This window comes from Capra hircus, chromosome 4 (assembly GCF_001704415.2).
Source record: "Capra hircus breed San Clemente chromosome 4, ASM170441v1, whole genome shotgun sequence".
NCBI classification, from domain to species: domain Eukaryota; kingdom Metazoa; phylum Chordata; class Mammalia; order Artiodactyla; family Bovidae; genus Capra; species Capra hircus.
Genome location: NC_030811.1, coordinates 111,254,449 through 111,273,212, shown reverse-complemented (window position 1 = coordinate 111,273,212; position 18,764 = coordinate 111,254,449). Strand labels below are relative to the sequence as shown.

Below are 18,764 nucleotides of genomic sequence, written 5' to 3'. Positions count from 1 at the left end.
GAAAAACTTACATATTTTAATTTGTCTATAGAATACAGTAGAAAAATTCATAATCTGTGAAACATTTGATGATGTCATATCAAGATTGCTAAAATGGATACTGGCTTCAATCCATGATCCTCTGGACTAGTCTTAGGTCTAGTCAGTTGATTTAATTATATTGGACTGATTTGACCGAGATAGAATTTCAAGGAAGTTCTAATCCATATTCTCTGTGTTAGAAGACAGAAAACTCTTCAGTAGTTCAGTTTTATAAACTAAGGAATACACAACATGGTATATTAAATGCATTTCAATAAAAAATAAACCAAGGAATAAATCTCACATAATACTCTTCATATTAGAACTCTTAGAGGTTGCTTCTGAATTATACCCCTCAAAAATGAAATTCCTTTCTAAGCAACACATAACTACACATTACAGATTTGCAAAGTTTGATCATCTTGGCTGCTTTGGTTTGCATTTGATTAATTTTAAAATTTCAAAACTGTATAGTTTTAATCATAAGACACATAATTATGTTGTATTTTGTCTAAATTTCACTGTCATTTTTCTGCTGCATAGGGAAATAAGATAATATAAAAAGGCAGCGGCTGTGGAGCCCAGAAAGTGTGTGTTTAGATTTCTGATCTCTGAGCTGTTTGAAGCTGGATACCTCGCTTAAACTCTGAAATACAGCTTCCTTACCTGTAAAATGGTGGAAATAGTATTTATCTCATAGGGTTGTTTTGAGGGTTATTTGGTGATCTTAATATAATATTTGATACATGAAAAACAATCAGCAAACGAAATGTTTTTATAGTGCTTCAACGGAAGTATGCTTTTCTTCATACTAAGTTTGTAAGAAACAGATGGATTTTTTAAAACAAATTATTCTCAGAAGGATTTCAGATTCCAATTATATGTTTAATTAAAAGTAGCTTGGAAATTTTACTTTGGTAGATATGGTATGTGCTTAATGTTCTTGACTTGTATGATTAGTATTCTCCTTGGCTTAAAAAATGGATTCAGGTCTAGAAAGCATTAGTCAGATAATTTATCCTATGACCTAACTAAGATCTGTTCTGTATTAAAATATATTCAATTATGTGTACTAGCGAAATCAGACTAAATGGAAAATGCCCATTTTACAAATTAACTCAAATTATACATAATCTTTTCAGTTCTTGGAGAAGGGACATTTTCATATCTCAAATATCATATTTACATAAAATATTTTTATTGACAGCCTTTGAGCAGGGTTATTTGGGAAAAGTCAGAAATGCTACAGGCAATACATAGAGATAAAACAAATAAATATGCTTTGCTGTGTGTAGAAAGATGAAATGATAGGAGAGCATACAGTCTCATTATGGATTTCATTATTCAGATTCCATTATTCAGTATTTCTTAACCAAGTCACTTACATGACTCATGACATTTTTGAAATAACTGACTGGGATTGGAGATATAGACTATAGCCAGCCGTTGAGTAATGTGAACTTAGCCTTTCAACAGCCTTTCAACTTTGGCTTGGATTTCTTTCTTTGTTTTTTTTTAACTTCACCATTTAAAAAATTTTCTCCCTGCCTGCCTCTACTCTATTAAGGTATAATGGACAGTTTAAAACTGTGTTTATTGAAGGTGTACAACGTGGTGCTTGATACTTAACTTTGAATGAATGATCTTAACCTCCTTAGTTTCTTGGCTCTAATCCAAAAGTCAGCTAGGCGTACTGAAGTCCTGTAATTTTTATGAACTTTTTGAACTATCAGATTCTATTTTTTATTTAAACATCCATTATTCAAATTTTTGTACACACGTCAGATTAAGTATGAGAGTAAAGTATTAATCATCAATAAAAGATAAGTTATTCTTCTGTTTTTGAACTGATGTTCCCTGAAAAGTTTCTGTGTGAAGAACATAGTTATAAGAGTGATCTTTCCTCTGAGTTTTTTCTGAATAGCAGTATATTTAGGAAATGGTACCCTATAGAACATTTTAACATTTAGAATGCATCTTATGTACTTTCCCAAATCTTCACGTTGTCTACACAGGTGGAATAACTTGTGAATTCAACAAGACTATATTGGTATAACCTAAAGGTTAAATAATTTTGACAGATGGCCACAGTGAAGAAGGACATTAAGAAAAGTTATTATTTTTTAGTTGAAGGAGTCTGTTCATCTAATCTTCATGTTTCAAGTTATTAATGTACTTTGATATTATGGCTTACAAGGTATTGCTTTAAAAGGCTATTGTAAAGGATGAGACAAATGCTCTACCCTTTAGGTACAGTGAAGTAATTATCTAGATTTAAAAACATAATAGTTCATTGCTATTAACGATCCTAATATTCTGAGGAGTGTTTCTGTTTTAACTTTGAAATATGGTTGGTTTTAGTTTAGTTCTGGTGTATAATCTTTTATTACCCATTTACATGATACTGAATTTTTAAAAATTATTGGCAGAATTCTTATATTTATTATACTAAGACAATTAAGTTTTGAAAAGTCATATAGTATTTTATGCATAGAAGCCAATGCATATGAGTAGCTCAAGTTTAAAATGTGCTCAACTTACAGAAAATTTAGGCTGAATGTTGGCTATGTAGTATGTTTGTATATACAGTTAAAATAAATAGATAACTAATTTATGTGATAGTGATATCATTACCACTTAAAGGAATATCCTTTGCTTAGTATGATATTTGAAAATATTCATAAAATCCATTTAATTACTCTGTTACCCTAAAGAAAAAGTTTTAGTAGACATTTATCAAAGTGCTGTGTAACGGGTGGGGAGGAAGGTAGAAGGTAGGTTCAGATTGGGGGAGACACGTATATACCTATGGCCAATTCATGTTGCTGTACGGCAAAAACCATCACAGTACTGTAAAGCAATTATCCTACAATTAAAATAAATAAATTTTTAAAAAATCAAAGAAAGCTAGTTGAAATTTAGATGAATTTAATTGAAAGTTATCACAAGTGATTTTATTAATAATCTTAATAGAGTTAGTACTGCTGTGTTTTGATAGTTTTCACAATTGCAATAATGCGTTGCCATAAAGGTGAATTTTTTACACTTTGGTTTTGTTTTCTGAAATTATCCTTGGCGAAAAAGGAAAGGAATCAGACTTTATAAAGAACTCTTAATTAGGATCATCCCCCCTTTTATAGTGTTGTGATCCATATAGATCTAATCCTAATTCTAGGATACGCTATGTATTTCAGTATTAAAAGCTTCATAACTTGGATTCTGTTAACATAAAATGTGAAAAAGTAAGATGTAAGCAAGAATGAAGTTCAGTTGTTTGCTGTTAGGGGGAAAGTAGGGGTTATTGAATAGATTAATTGATTTGAAATTAATCGGCCTCCAGGTCGGCCTCAGAGACCTATTCTGTCAACTTTCTTCCTCCTACCACAAAATGTCGGTGATAGAGGCATTTGTATTATGGAGAGTCTCTGCGTCTGTCAGAGTTGGCAAGGCTCTCATAGTACCCCCAGGCGAAAGTTCTTGGGGGAGTTTTCCTCAGCTCTTCATCTCCTCTTCCTTCCTCGCCTGCTCTCCAGTAGACTTAGACCAGTAAACAGTTTCACTTTTAAATCAATAGGGCATTATCAGAAACCAATTATTTACATGATTTTAGGTGTTTTGTAGAGGAGGATCTGGGACAGAAGAGAAACTGTGCTTAGTGCGTTAATTCACTTAGATGGAAATGTGTGTAGCACAGAGTCATTTTCATTGTGAGCACTCAAATGTATGAGGAGTCAGTGGCATTTGAAACAGGCAAAATGTTTTTAGATGTTTAAATTTAATCACTGTGTTTGTTTTTGCCAGTGTGGCATTTTCCTTAGGCATAAGAAAAGCATAGATACTGTGAGCACAAATCAATTTTTAGCTTTAAATAAAATTCTAAAATCATAATATTTCAGGAAATTGTTTTTATACAGGTAAATGGTTGCAGTTTTGTGGTGAGAACAGGAAAGCCTACAGAATTATTAAGGGTACAGTATTTAAAACTACTTATGATACTAATGTTTCATTCTATTTAAAGCTGGTTACTAACAAAGCTTTTTCCTGCATGTATTTCTTTCTGTGTGTGATTTCTAAATGCTTTTAATGTATAACAAAACAAAATTATCCACCTTTTGTTGTAAAACTCAGTTGTAACAGAATTTGCAGATATCTTGTTTTTGCTCTTGAGGTATTTATCACATTAACAACAAAGTAGGTTGTCATGTTGGTAAATTCCCAGGTGATGAGTGATGTTTAAAGTGGACTTTGCTGTGGGATTCAGTTTTTGAATCTCTTTTCCCGAGAAAATGTTGCTAGTACTGAATTATTTAAAATCTGGGTTGGCATAGGAAGAAGAATTTGGTGTTGATGATTCTTATTCTGAACATGGAGCACAATACAATCAGACCCACCTAGAGATGATGGAAAGTGAATTGGCTGGGAAACAACATGAGATTGAAGAGCTCAACAGAGAACTAGAAGAAATGAGGGCTACCTATGGGACCGAAGGACTGAAGCAGGTGTGTTTACCTTATGTGGCTTTTGTTTTCTTACTCACAAAACAAAAATAGGAAATTTGAATGGTAGTATAGATACATTCTTTAAAGATGGGATTTTTAAATTGTGACTTAGAGTCACCTCGTGATATTTGTCCTTATATATATCATAAACAGCATTGGTTAAAACTAGTCCATTAATAAGCCTAAATATAGCATAGACATTTTATTAAACTTTATGAGATAGCTAGAATGAAATCACTTCAGTATGGATGGATATTTTTGTAGTCAGCCTGAGAGAAACTTATATTGTAAACCACGTCAATACATTATGACTTAGACTCATTAAACCTGTCAGCAGGTCTTTGTAAATAACTTCTTATAGTTAAAATGACATCTGTTAGTTTGTGGCAGTCATTTATGAAAACAAGGTGAAGTAAGACGTTGATGGGGACGACAGAATATATTTCAGTTTCACCTTCTCTAGAAACAAGTAAGGCTTAAGTGTGGCTATCATGGTAATACCTACAAACACTGGAGCATCCCTAAATATAAAGACACTTGTCCTTCTAGAAGTAGATATATGGGTAAGTCAAATCTAATGTATTTTGTTCCCTAGTTCAGATAATCTTTTTAGAGTTGGTTTGGAAGTAAAACTGATTGCAAGATAATAGCCTTCAAATATGGAAAACACTGCTTACAAATTGTAATAATTCTGCCAATGCATTTTGAATATCTTATTTTTGAAGTTACCTGTGCTAATATGTATTTTTTTGTTAGAAAAATAAGTGTAGCACTTTTAATTTTCACTGATGTTTTTTAGTTGCAAGAATTTGAAGCTGCCATTAAGCAGAGAGATGGCATCATAACCCAGCTCACTGCTAATTTACAACAAGCAAGAAGAGAAAAGGATGAGACAATGAGAGAATTTTTAGAGTTGACAGAGCAGAGTCAAAAATTACAGATTCAATTCCAGCATGTAAGTATTACTAGTAGAAGAAACTTTATTAAATTTTTAATAATGAATTTAAAATTTTTTCTCATATTTTCTAGAACAAATATAAATTTGTTTAAAGGTTATGTTTACTTATTTAATGTATTATGTTGAAAAAACTGGTAAATACTTGTTATATTAACTAGGAATTTAATTCATACTTCTTGAGCGGTTTTATGCTATTAGTTTCTTTATACTTCTTCCTTATCTATATTTTAAAATCTTGTAAGTTGGATAAGGTGAATTTTTGCAGAAATTAACCTGTAGTTATATCCTTTGTCTAAAGGATGTCTGAAGTCATACCCTGGTATGACTTTATTTTAGTTAGGTTCTGGAATGTAACTTGATTGAATATATTCCATTTACCTTTAATAAGATTCATAGGAAACTAGTTGTATTAATCAAGGTTTCTGATGATGAGCAACAGAAAATAATTTGAGATAAGGGAGGAATCTGTCAGCTTAGATAATGTACCCATACTTATCTGATCAGCTATGGAAATGTGTTGGCTGGAGTCTCAAACCTCTGAATCCAGCACAGTTCCCAGAGAGCAACTATTAGCCGAGCAACACCCACAAAGGATGTCCATTCCTTGGTGCACTCATTTAAGAATTTAATATTTTGGGGTTTCTTTATATTTTCAAGTTACAGGCTAGTGAGACTCTGAGAAACAGCTCGCATAGTAGCACAGCTGCAGATTTACTACAAGCCAAGCAGCAGATCCTCACTCATCAGCAGCAGCTGGAAGAACAAGACCACCTATTAGAAGATTATCACAGAAAGAAAGAAGACTTCAAAATGCAAATTAGTTTCTTGCAAGAGAAAATTAGAGCATATGAAATGGTATGTTTATACACACACACATACACATACATACATACATACCTACATGTACACACACATACATATCATATAGATTTGTTTTACCCTTTCCACTGTATTTTATTTTTTAATTTTATTGAAGTATATTTGACTTACAACATTGTGCGTATCATACAGATTGTAATATTAAATCCTAAAAAGATTCTGGTAGATTATAGCTTGTTTAATTTTCAAAAGAGACATGAAAGTCAAAAGTGCTAAGTGACTGGTCTAAAGGTAGCACCCCACCCCCCTCCTCCTAATTGCGATTCAAACCCTATTGGGCTAGCGCAGAGCCAGAAATTTTTACAGTACATTCCACTGCTGCCTGCCACCTCCATCCTCATTGTCTCCTTCCTTGTTCTCTCACCTTGCTCATCTTGTTTGACGTCATCTTAGCTTGAGTCATGCATGTCCAGCAGCTTAAATTTTTTACCACTCTATGCACTTCTACAAATGACTGAGTATTGATTTTGGAGTTATCTATAAATTTGAACAAGTAGGCAGGTTCACACATTTGGAATCCTTGAATAATGAGGACAGACTATACATACAGTATAGTAGTTTTTATAAATTTAGGGAGTTCTGCAGGATGTTGAGAAATTAGCACAACGAGACTACTGTTTGGATAACAATAAAAGTATTAGGTTTCATTTGTTTTTGTTTACTTGGTATCAGGAAATACTCAATGCATCTTACACGTATTATCTCATTGAATCATCACAACAATCTTATGAGGTAAATACTGTTATCACCCCCATTTTTCAGATGTGGAAGTTAAAGCAAAGCAAGATGAAGTAAATTGCCCAGGTATACAGGTAATACATTGGTAGAGCCAGCTTTCAAATCTGTGTAGTCTGATTCCAGAGACTGTTGCTTAGGGAGATTAGAAATGTACAATTTTAAGATACTGAAATTATAAAATGTACATGATTTACAACCAAAGTAATTTAAAAATCATTATGTAGATGTTTGTAGAACACTTGTTTTGCATCAGGCTCTTGCAAGAGATAGTGATGCTTAAATGTGCTTTTTTCTTCACTAAAACTCATGGTATGCAAGGCACCCCAAGACAAGGCTAAGTATGGGTAAAAAATGTTTTGGAAATTCTGGGCAGGTCTGGCTTCATAAGGGAAGTGATTCAGGGTAGGCTTAGCAGGGAAGTGATATTTGAGGTAAGTCTGTAAATTAGAACAATTCCCTTTCATTGAATTTTGTTTTCTTCATAATTGGTGCAATATATGACACATAGAAGCTCTTCAGTACTTATGTGGTAAACGGTGAATAAATTATGAATCTGAACTGATAAGAGGACATTTTAAACAGGATGGAGTGTGCATAAAGACCCAGGTTGAACCATGTTAAAAATGTTTTATCAGCATCAAAAAATAGTTTGATTAGAAAGCAATAGTCTTTGAAAATGAGTCTTTCCAGGAGGTAAGAAGAGAAAGGCAGTTTAGGCCTAGTAGACTGCCAGAAGGTAGTCTAGGCCAGAAGGCTCAGTATCAACAATAAGGCATGGTGACATTGACGGGATATGTGGTACCAAGCCAAAGCCGGTTAGGCTATGATAACCTCCTGTGTCCATCTGACAGTAGGAATGGCCATGCCTTTGGACTGAAATTCTTACTTCTGTTTACAGCAGCCCCCTGCCTTGCTTTCTAGGTTAGGTGTGACTTTCCCAGAGGGATTAGGATTCCCAAAGTCTCCTGGTACCTTGATTCTCTTTCCTGAACCATTCTTGCATGGGCACTGCCACTATTCCCCTCTCAGACTTTCTTTTTCCCTAGGCCTTGACATTCTTTTTTTTTTAAAAGGTAAGTTAACACATCCATTTGAGGTGCCTTTAAGTCCTCTTGACCTGGGGCTTTTGTCTTCTGAAGGTGATTTTAATTACTTAAGTATATTCTGATCTGTAAATTTTACTGTTTTTTCTGTCCTTGGGACAGCAGCCCTAACCACTCAGGCAAGTAAATGACAGAGACAGAACTTTGTCTCCAGGGCTTCTACTTGGCTGTCTCATGCTGTGACACTTCTGTGAGTGACTGGGGACATGCCTTGGCATGTGTTTTGGGTTTTGGTTCATCTGCAGTTCCAAAATAAAGTCCTAAATCAGAACAGGGGTAAAAAAAATCTGTCTTGCTTTCAAATTTCTGTTTATCCCCAAGATGTAGAATCAAATTGATATGCTCTAAATGGCATAATTGTCTTGCGTGTCACTTGCAATTCAGCCACTTAAGCATGGCATATCCCTGAACTTCTGATTCATTTAGCCTTAGGAGTGAAGTTAAGGCTGACCTTTAGGAGCCTGTTTTTGTTGTTTTACTCTTTTCATAGCACCTGCCCACCAGACCTTCAGGTCACTAAAACACTGTATGGGAGGAACCTTGATATTTTTTTAGGATTATCTCTAGAACTGTAAAGGGTATGTAGTCCTCTTGCAGTTGCAAATACCAAATACTTAGAATGTTGATCAATTAATAAGAAAGAAGAAAATATAATGGTTTAGACATATTTTGATCCCACTAAATTTTTTAATTAAAACATTTAATCACAGCAATACAAGACAAATTTCTTTCCCCCAAGAAGACCAACATTGCTATGATATTTGCTCATAGGTAGTGTTGGCTACACAAGTCCTGTGTCTCATTGATGTAAGAAAAATGAAGGAGCAGGCTCAGCCGTTAGTTTTTATAGAATAATGTAAAAAGCAATTTTCTATCAATTTTTTTGGTAATGGGGTTAAGGGGTATAAGTAACCAGAAACTAAAAATGCCATTTTTATGTTTTCATTTTTTCTTTATAAAGGAACAGGATAAAAAAGTAGAAAACTCAAATAAAGAAATACAGGAAAAGGAAGCAGTCATTGAAGAATTAAATACGAAAATAATAGAAGAAGAAAAAAAAACTATTGACCTAAAGGATAAAGTAACAGCTGCTGATAAATTACTGGAAGAATTACAAGAGCAGGTTGTACAGAAGAACCAAGAGATAAAAAATATGAAATTAGAACTGACTAATTCCAAGCAAAAGGAAAGACAGTGTTCTGAAGAAATAAAACAATTAATGGGGACAGTTGAGGAACTTCAGAAGAAAAATCATAAAGACAGTCAATTTGAAACAGATATCCTACAAAGAATGGAACAAGAAACACAAAGAAAGTTGGAACAACTCCGGGCAGAGCTGGATGAGATGTATGGGCAGCAGATAGTACAGATGAAACAAGAATTAATAAAACAACACATGTCACAGATAGATGAACTTAGGACACGACATAAGGGGGAACTGGAGAATGCTCTAAGATTACATCCAAGCATTACAGTTAATGAAGATCAAATAAAGTTAATGAATATGGCAATAAATGAACTGAATATAAAATTGCAAGATACTAACTCTCAAAAGGAAAAACTCAAGGAAGAAATAGGAGTGATTTCAGGAGAAAAGTCTGCTCTCCAGAGACAGCTGGAAGACCTTTTTGAAGAACTGAGCTTTTCAAGGGACCAAATTCAAAGGGCTAGACAGACAATAGCTGAGCAAGAAAGTAAACTCAATGAAGCATACAACTCCCTTAGTACAGTGGAAGATTTGAAAGCTGAGATTGTTTCTGCTTCTGAAGCCAGGAAAGAACTAGAATTAAAGCATGAAGCAGAAGTTACAAATTATAAGATAAAGCTTGAAATGTTAGAAAGAGAAAAGAATGCTGTATTGGACAGAATGGCTGAATCACAGGAAGCTGAGCTGGAGAGGCTGAGGACACAGCTCCTGTTTAGTCATGAGGAAGAACTTTCCAAACTGAAGGAAGATTTGGAAATTGAACATCGAATAAATATTGAAAAGCTTAAAGATAACTTAGGCATTCACTATAAACAGCAGATAGATGGCTTACAGAATGAAATGAGTCAAAAGATAGAAACCATGCAATTTGAAAAAGACAACTTGATAACTAAACAGAACCAACTGATTTTGGAAATTTCAAAGCTAAAAGATTTACAGCAGTCCCTCGTGAATACAAAATCAGAAGAAATGACCCTTCAGATCAACGAACTGCAAAAAGAAATAGAAATACTCAGACAAGAAGAAAAGGAAAAGGGTACACTTGAACAGGAAGTTCAAGAACTGCAACTTAAAACTGAATTATTGGAGAAACAAATGAAGGAAAAAGAGGATGACTTTCAAGAAAAATTTGCACAACTTGAAGCAAAGAATAGCATTCTTAAAGATGAAAAGAAGGCCCTTGAAGACATGTTGAAAATACATGCTCCTGTTAACCAAGAAGAAAGGTTAACTTTCATAGACTCCGCTAAGTCCCAATCCAAAGACTGTAGCTGGCAAAAAGAGATAGAAATACTTACAGAGGAAAATGAGGACCTCAAAAAGCAATGTATTCAGCTAACTGAAGAGATTGAAAAGCAAAGGAACACTTTTTCATTTGCTGAAAAAAATTTTGAAGTTAACTATCAGGAATTACAGGAGGATTATGCTTGCCTTCTCAAGGTAAAAAGTGATTTAGAAGACAGTAAAAATAAGCAAGAAGTGGAGTACAAAAGTAAGCTAAAAGCACTTAGTGAAGAGCTCCATCATTTGCAAAGAATAAACCCAAGTATAGTGAAAATGAAAAGTTCAGTCTTTGACGATGACAAGACTTTTACAGCAGAACCATTGGAAATTGGTGAGGTGGTTGAGAAAGACACAACAGAACTTATGGAAAAACTGGAGGTAACCAAGCGAGAAAAGTTAGAGCTGTCAGAGAGACTGTCTGATCTTTCTGAGCAATTAAAACAGAAACGTGACGAGATAAGTTTTCTAATGGAAGAAGTTAAGTCTTTAAAGCAAGATAAAGAGCAAGTTCTATTGAGATGTAGAGAGCTAGAAATCATAATTGCCCACAGTAGGACAGAAAATGTAAATGTGCGTGATGTCCATTCAAGCTCTTTGAAAGATGGAGTTTCAACTAGCAGGGATCCTGGAGGGTCAGTTCCTAAAATAAGTAAAGATTTTGGTAAAGAATCAAAAATAACGGAGGTAAATAAAATTCCTTTTGAAAATATGACTCTGGAAAAAGAAAGCAAACAAGAACAGTTTTCTGCTCACTTGCCATCAGTGACAAATGAATCATCACTTGGGACTGCTGATCCAGGTGAAAACCATAAGCTTCAGCAGGAGCTCAGCGTACTTAAATCAGAACAGGTATGTTTACTTAACGTGTATACACTAAAGTGTACATTTCATACTGAAACTTTTCATCTTCATACAACGTAAATTAACCTCCTTACGAGAGAATGAAAGTTAACCCTGTGATGTAATTCTCACTTACACCTATCATGTACATTTCTTTTATCTGTTTTTTGTTAAACCATGTTACCTCTCTTTTAGTTAATCTGCTCAGGAAATAAAAAGCAGGTTTAAATAACTTTGCTGATAGTCAGAGCATTAAAATAATTATTTTGTAATATTTCGTTGCAATTCCAAAGATTGGTTTCAGAGTCTCCTTTTGTATTGGTGTTTTCAAGGTTAACTGAAGATTAACTCTTAAAACTTTTTAGTACTTCATGTAGTTGTTCAATAGTTATGAAACTATTTCCCTGATAAAAAGATATTGATTTAAATCCTAGTTTTCTCAGAGTCTTATTATACCTAAAGGGGAAAAAATATTAATTCTAAATATAATTAAAGAATACATATAATGAGTAATACTAGATCATTCCTGACAATTTATATTTGATAGACACTGAAATTAGAAATAGCAGGACGATCCCACTGGGCACATTGTATAATGGTGTTAACTAGAGCTTTATGTGTGTTTCTTCATTTCTAAACAAGTATTTATAGAGTGTCTTGCCAGGTAGTAATACAGTGGTGAACAAGAGTAAGAATTGGTTCTAGCTCTCACAGAGCATATATTTTAGTGAGGGAGGCAGATAGCAAATGAAGAAGTAAGTAGAAGAGTTAAGAAATAGTGATGTTTTATAAAGAAAATAAAAGAGATAATGTGATAGAGAATGGTGGGTAGTCATTAAATAGGGTGGTCAGGAAAGGGGTCTAGGAGGAACTGACATTTGAACTGCCATCTGAATGACAGTGAGGAGTCTACCACAGGGAAATTAGAGCAACTGCAATGGCAGAGATAAGTTTGAGGAACAGAATAAAGACCTGTTTGGTTGAGTTTGAGGAAAAGAGAGGGGAAGAAAAAGAGTTTGAAGAAGGAAAAGACCAGATCTTGGAGAGCCTTACAGACTTTGTAAGAAGCCGAAATTTTATCCTCTATATAGTAGGAAGCCCTTGGGAAGTTTTTTCTTTCTACTTGTTAATAAATGTGCTCATATTTATGATCTTATATCGGATTTTACATTTTAATAACCTAAATAGTTAAGTTCTACTTACATAGCTGTTAATGCTTTATTAAATATCTGAAATTGTTTTCAAAACCATAATTAGGTTTAATTTTATCACTCTTAAAAATGTCAAAAGATCATTTAAAAAAAATTTTTAAAGGCATTACTAAGAGAGGACCCAAATTTGAAGTTGTCAAAATGGTCTGATTTTTCTCACTAAAACGATTATTTTTTTCTAACTGAAGACACTTTCAGTGACATTTAGATACCATCTCCTTGATGTTAACTTCTATAAAGTAAACAGAGACAAACGCAAAAGCTGTCCCTGACATACACATCACTGCCAAGACAAACCCCCTTAGTGATGGGGAGAACAGTGAGGTGTGTGTTTATGGAACGAAGCTCATGAAGAAATTGAGCAACAGTTTACACAACAGTAACACCAAAGAGCAATCTAAATGTGCTTAGAAATAATACTGCAGCCACAGAAATACTTCTACTAATTGGCTAATAAACATGAAAAGATGCTTTCAACATTATAAATTGATATAACAGTGAAATAGCATTTTATACCTATCAGTTTGATAAAATAAGGTTCACAATAAGAAGTGTGATGAGGATGTGGGGAGATGAGTATTCACCTATATTATTAAATATATCAGTGTAAAATTGTGTATTTGCATAAAAAACTTTGCTAAAATCTAATATTGATGCAATATACATGGTCTACCATGTAGTGTTTACATTTCTACTGGCAGTGCGTGTGGTCCCTGACCAGCAGTGTCAGCATCACTTGAAAACAAGTTTAAATTCAAATTTTAGGGCTCACACCAGGCCTCTTTAGGTAGAAGCTCGGGGGTAGGGGCCCAGAAATGTGTTTTAATAAGCACTCCAGGTGATTTTGATTTGGGCTACAGTTTTGAGAATCACTACAATAGAGAAGGGCTTCCAAGGAGGTGCTAGTGGTAAAGAACCCGCCTGCCAGTGCAGGAGACAAGAGACACGGATTTGAACCCTGGGTCAAGAAGACCCCCTTAAAGAGGACAGAGCAGCCCACTCCAGTACTCTTGCCTGAAGAATCCTGGACAGAGGAGCCTGGCGGGCTACAGTCCGTAGGATTGCAAAGAGTCAGATATGACTGATGCAACTTAGCACACATGTGCATTAGAGAAACATTATCATATATGTACAAGGGCATATATATAAGAATTTATTGCAGCATTTTTTGAACTATCTAAAATTTGAAATAATCCATTTGATCTCCAAAAAGGAAATGAACAAATTGTAATATTCATGTATATAGCACCAAGTTAAAATAAATTTATGTGTATCTACATGGAAAGATCTCAGAAGCATATTGAATGAGAAGAGTAATTTGCAAAATAAATGCCATTTTGTACCATTTATGTAAATTCTTTAAAATGTAAAATATATGCACTGTTTATAGATGATTGAGAAATGAGAGTGTAAGAAGTGAACTGGATTTGCAGCAAATTTATGATCAAATTTATAATATGGTGGCCTCTGGGGAAGGAAGAATGGGAACATGATAGATTAAGTTTTATCTATATTTCATTTCTAAACCAAAATAATAGGAGAGAAATGAATAAAAAAGATAAAATGATTGTATTTATTACTTTGTGATATGTGTACATAAGTGTTTATTTCATTATTATTTGTGTTTCTCTATATTTGCTTATTAAAAGTCACTCAGTTGTGTCTGACTCTTTGCGACCCCATGGACTCTCCAGGCCAGAATACTGGAGTGGGTAGCTGTTCCCTTCTCCAGGGGGTTTTCCCTACCCAGGAATCGAACCCAGGTCTCCCACGTTGCAGGTGGATTCTTTACCAGCTGAGCCACCAGGGAAGCCCATGTTTGTTTAAAAATGTTATTTTTGAACAAAAATGAAAGATCAGGCCATCCTAACGTTACCAAATGTCAAACTTTACCAGGCAGTGATGAAAATATTGTGTTATTTTCCTTGAAAAAGTTGTTCCTAGGTCAGTGCAACAGATTGAATGAGAAAATAATTTCATGTAAGAAAAGTGACGTTTAATTTTTTTCTCACTCAATTATAGTTTATAATTTCATGTATCCCCCCCCCCCACCCGTAATGGGTATATGCAAAAATAAGTTAAATTGTTTGATTAGTCATTTTAAATTGTTCTAACCTGCACATTAATTCACTTTAAGAATGATTTAAGGCTCCAGATGGAAGCCCAACGTATATGCCTGTCTCTGGTCTATTCAACTCATGTGGATCAAGTTCGTGAATATATGGAAAATGAAAAACATAAAGCTCTTTGCAGTCTTAAACAGGAGCTTATTTCTGCTCAAGAGGAAAAGATCAAGGAACTTCAGAAAATACACCAGCTAGAGCTACAGAATATAAAAACACAAGAAACAGGTAAATGGTTTCTAAGAAAATTCTAAGTAAGTATCACTTAGAGCCCACCACTTCGTGATTCTGTTCTTAACTTAGACCCCATGGAGGAACATGACTGGGAGTTCCCAGTTCTAGACTCATTTGTTCATTCAATCATAGACTGTATGTGTAAGTGCTTGAGAAGTTTAAAAATCACTGAATTATTTTCCCCAAGAAATCAACAGTCCTGTGGAAAAGCAATATAAAATAAACTCTTAGAAAACAATAGGAAATTTTCTATAATGGAAGAATAAACAGAAAGAATGGAGGGAGAGAGGAGAGAAGTCTAATACTTCCTGGAAGAGTGAGGCAGTAGGCAGGAGTAGGGAGGTTGGAATTTTAGGAAAGGAGCTTGAGTCTTAAATTTAGAGATGTGAGAGATGACATCCATTTTGGAGAATTGAGAGTTCAAGGTGTGTGCAAAAGTAGTGAGGGACAAAGACTGTCAGAAGCTTGATCAGAAAAGGTTTCATATACCCTGACTGAAACGTGTTTACCCTTTATGCTGTTGGTTGTAAGACCTAATGCAGGATTTCAAATAGAGGAACATAGTAAGATTTTTATTTTAAGATGACATCACTGGAGCAAATTAAGGGAGGTGATAAGTGATGGACTCAATGGACATGAGTTTGAGTAAACTCTGGGAGTTGGTGATGGTCAGGGAAGCCTGGTGTGCTGCAGTCCATGGGGTCACAAAGAGTTGGACACGACTGAGCGACTGAACTGAACTGATAAGTGATGGAAAGACCAGTTAAGCAGCTTTGGCAGTTATTCTGTTAACATTAAGATGTTGAGCTAAAATGTCATTGGAAGAAAAGTTTGAGTTAAAGAGGTGGGTTTTAATCTGCAGTTAGTATTAGCAGTAAGGGGGAGGAATTGAGAATGATCCCTGAGTGTCTAGTTTGAGTAATTGGATTGATGGTGACTCCAGTCACGAGGAGTAGATTTGTGGGAAAAGTAGTGTATTTAGCTTGGAACATTGAGTTAAAAATACTTGATGACTTTGGAAAAGTGATACCTAGTATGCAATGGAAAAAAGGTTGAAACATAAGGGGGAAGTTTAAGTTCAAGATAAAGATTTGTAAGTCAAGAGATCATTTGAGGCCAAGGACAAAAATGAGACTTCTTGGAAGTCTGTAGAGTGAGCAAAAAGACTAAGATGGCACTGTCGTCAGCAACAATATTGAAGGAACCTTAAGTGGAAGACTAGTTGCGGTTAACTTTTATCTTTAATAATTTTTCAGTTATTCAATTAATTAGACTTTCTCTGTTCAAGGTATCTTTAGACCTCCATTCTTGACAGATCTACCTTTATGAATGAGATGGTTCATAAGTTTGGAATTCTTTTGAACAGAATTTAAAGCATGGCTTAAGTAAGAATATAATCCTTTTCACTTCAGGAAAAAGGAGTTCTTTGAGTTTGAATTGAATAAGATTTTAAGCATATGTTGTTTGTATTGGTATCCTCTTCAGATAGAATCTGTAGTTTTTCACCCTACAAGTTAATTAGTGGGTCCATTAATGGGTGATGAAGTTAGTTCAGTGAGTAATGACCAGCTTTTTTTTTTTTTTTAAATAATAGAGTAGAACAGAAAATATTGGAGTGCATAGGATGTAGAAAGACTAAATATTTGTGACATTTTGTTTCAGTTTTATATGAGTGAATATATGTAGACTAGTTTCCCTGGTGGCTCAGATGGGTTATGCTGTGTGATACAGTTCTTGTATTGGATTGTAGTGCAAAAAAATTGTGCATCACTGCTTTGTACCATTTTGTGGGATATAAATTGAAAATCCTACAAATTATCTTATACGGTTAACACTGAGCAGTACAAAATAACATTGAAAGAAATAAAGAACTTAAAACTAATCTTATTCCCAGGAAGCTTCCAGTTGTTGTAAATTAAATATGAAAATAGTTTCTAAGCATGTAAATTGGACATTTTTAATGCACTACCTATTCTGTTAGGTGAAGTGAAGCCTTTACAAATGCTTATTGGAAAACTTCACAAGGCAGTATCTGAAGAATGTTCTCATTTTACACAGGTAAGACATCAGTTAAAAAGTACTTTTAGACAGGAAATGCTAAATTTTAAGTTACTACCGTTTTGATTTAGCAGAATCATCCAAATTACTTTTCCCTACAATCTTACTGATGTGGAGAGCTGACTCATTTGAAAAGACCCTGATAAAAATTGAGGGCGGGAGGAGAAGGGGATGACAGAGGATGAGATGATTGGATGGCATCACCGAGTCAATGGACATGGGTTTGGATGGACCCTGAGAGTTGGTGATGGACAGGGAGGCCTGGCATGCTGCGGTTCATGGGGTCGCAAAGAGTCGGACGTGACTGAGCGACTAAACTGAACAGTCTTACTTCAGAACTGTATTTAGAAAATATTCCTGAGTTTTTAAGTTTAAAATAAGTATTTAAATGTTTTCCTGATAATTAGTTTGAAATAAAAGAAATGTAGGTGAATTATCTCAGTAGTAGATTCTACAGAAGAGTTGCCTAATTTTAAAAAGCCGACCAATAGAGCCTTAAGCGGGCCCTGTTTCCCACTCCTGCCCACTTTGGTGGTTGAATGAATTTGATGACTTAGCTGGGGGTCTTGCACATGACTAGTGAGACAGTATTTCACACTGTAGATTGCCAAGTCTAAAGACTAAGTATGCCAACTATAATCGTATTTGTGAAGATCAGGTGAAGCAGAACTTCTGTACCCCTGGTGGGAGTGTGCCACCTCGAGAAGCAGATTGCCAAGGTATACTGTTGAGTTTCTGTACGGCGCGCAGTCCAACGTTTACTTCTCCTTAGGTTCACATGTGTGCATAGCCAGATATGTTCATTGCAAGAGTGTCTTTGTTCCATCAGTAAATCTCAAAAGGAAAAAGTATAAAAACATGCATGTTAGATAATCACCTCTCTGACGGAGAGGTAATGAAATAGATAAGCAGTACTTAACTCAGAAATCTTCAAATCTGTATGTAATATTCAATATTTTAAAATATGGATATAATATGAAGAATATTATTAGTATTTATTATAGCTAGGTAATAGATGAACTTTTTCTGCATATTTGAAATATTTCAAAATTTGACATACACGCCTAGGCTTGTCACAGCTTTCCATCTCAGCCAGCGTGTTTATAATTTGAAGGTGTGGGGAGGGTGATATTAGTTGGGAAGGTAGAGCTACCTTACTGGTTCTAATAACCTGTGGAATAGTTCAGAAACAGTATTCAAAAATACTAAAGAAAGTCAGGAATATCCACACTAAGGGCCTCCACTCTGCTGACAGGTTCAGGCGTTGCCTTTTCATATTCACTGTTGATGGTCTGTAGATATAAAGTGGGCCCACATCATAGTGTGTGTGTGTTAGTCACTCAGTCATGTCTGACTCTTTGTGACCCCATGGACTTTAGCCACCAGGCTCCTCTGTCCATGGAATTCTCCAGGCAAGAGTAATGGAGTGGGCTGCCATTTCCTTCTCCAAAGTCATAATAGTTCATTTATAAGCTGACTTTATATATTTTTTTCTTCTAGTAGTGTCTTCACCTGACCCCTAATCTCAAGTTGAAACATAAATCAGCTTGTTGTAATGGAGAGGTCCCTTGCAGTTCATCGTAAATCTAATTTTGTCCCTAATCATTGA

At 34.8% G+C, this 18,764-nt stretch overlaps 1 protein-coding gene across 3 annotated transcripts in view; it reads left to right on the top strand.

The window, feature by feature from the left end:
• The window catches only part of AKAP9 (A-kinase anchoring protein 9), a 171,666-nt gene that overhangs the window by 46,575 nt on the left and 106,327 nt on the right, over nucleotides 1-18,764 (top strand). For all 3 annotated transcript variants that reach the window (XM_013963121.2, XM_013963119.2, XM_013963118.2), the window contains exons 4-10: nucleotides 3,936-3,989; nucleotides 4,350-4,520; nucleotides 5,320-5,475; nucleotides 6,136-6,333; nucleotides 9,160-11,538; nucleotides 14,878-15,091; nucleotides 17,079-17,155. In XM_013963121.2, the coding sequence (XP_013818575.2) occupies nucleotides 3,936-3,989; nucleotides 4,350-4,520; nucleotides 5,320-5,475; nucleotides 6,136-6,333; nucleotides 9,160-11,538; nucleotides 14,878-15,091; nucleotides 17,079-17,155 (3,249 nt within the window). The remainder of the gene's footprint in view (nucleotides 1-3,935; nucleotides 3,990-4,349; nucleotides 4,521-5,319; nucleotides 5,476-6,135; nucleotides 6,334-9,159; nucleotides 11,539-14,877; nucleotides 15,092-17,078; nucleotides 17,156-18,764) is intronic.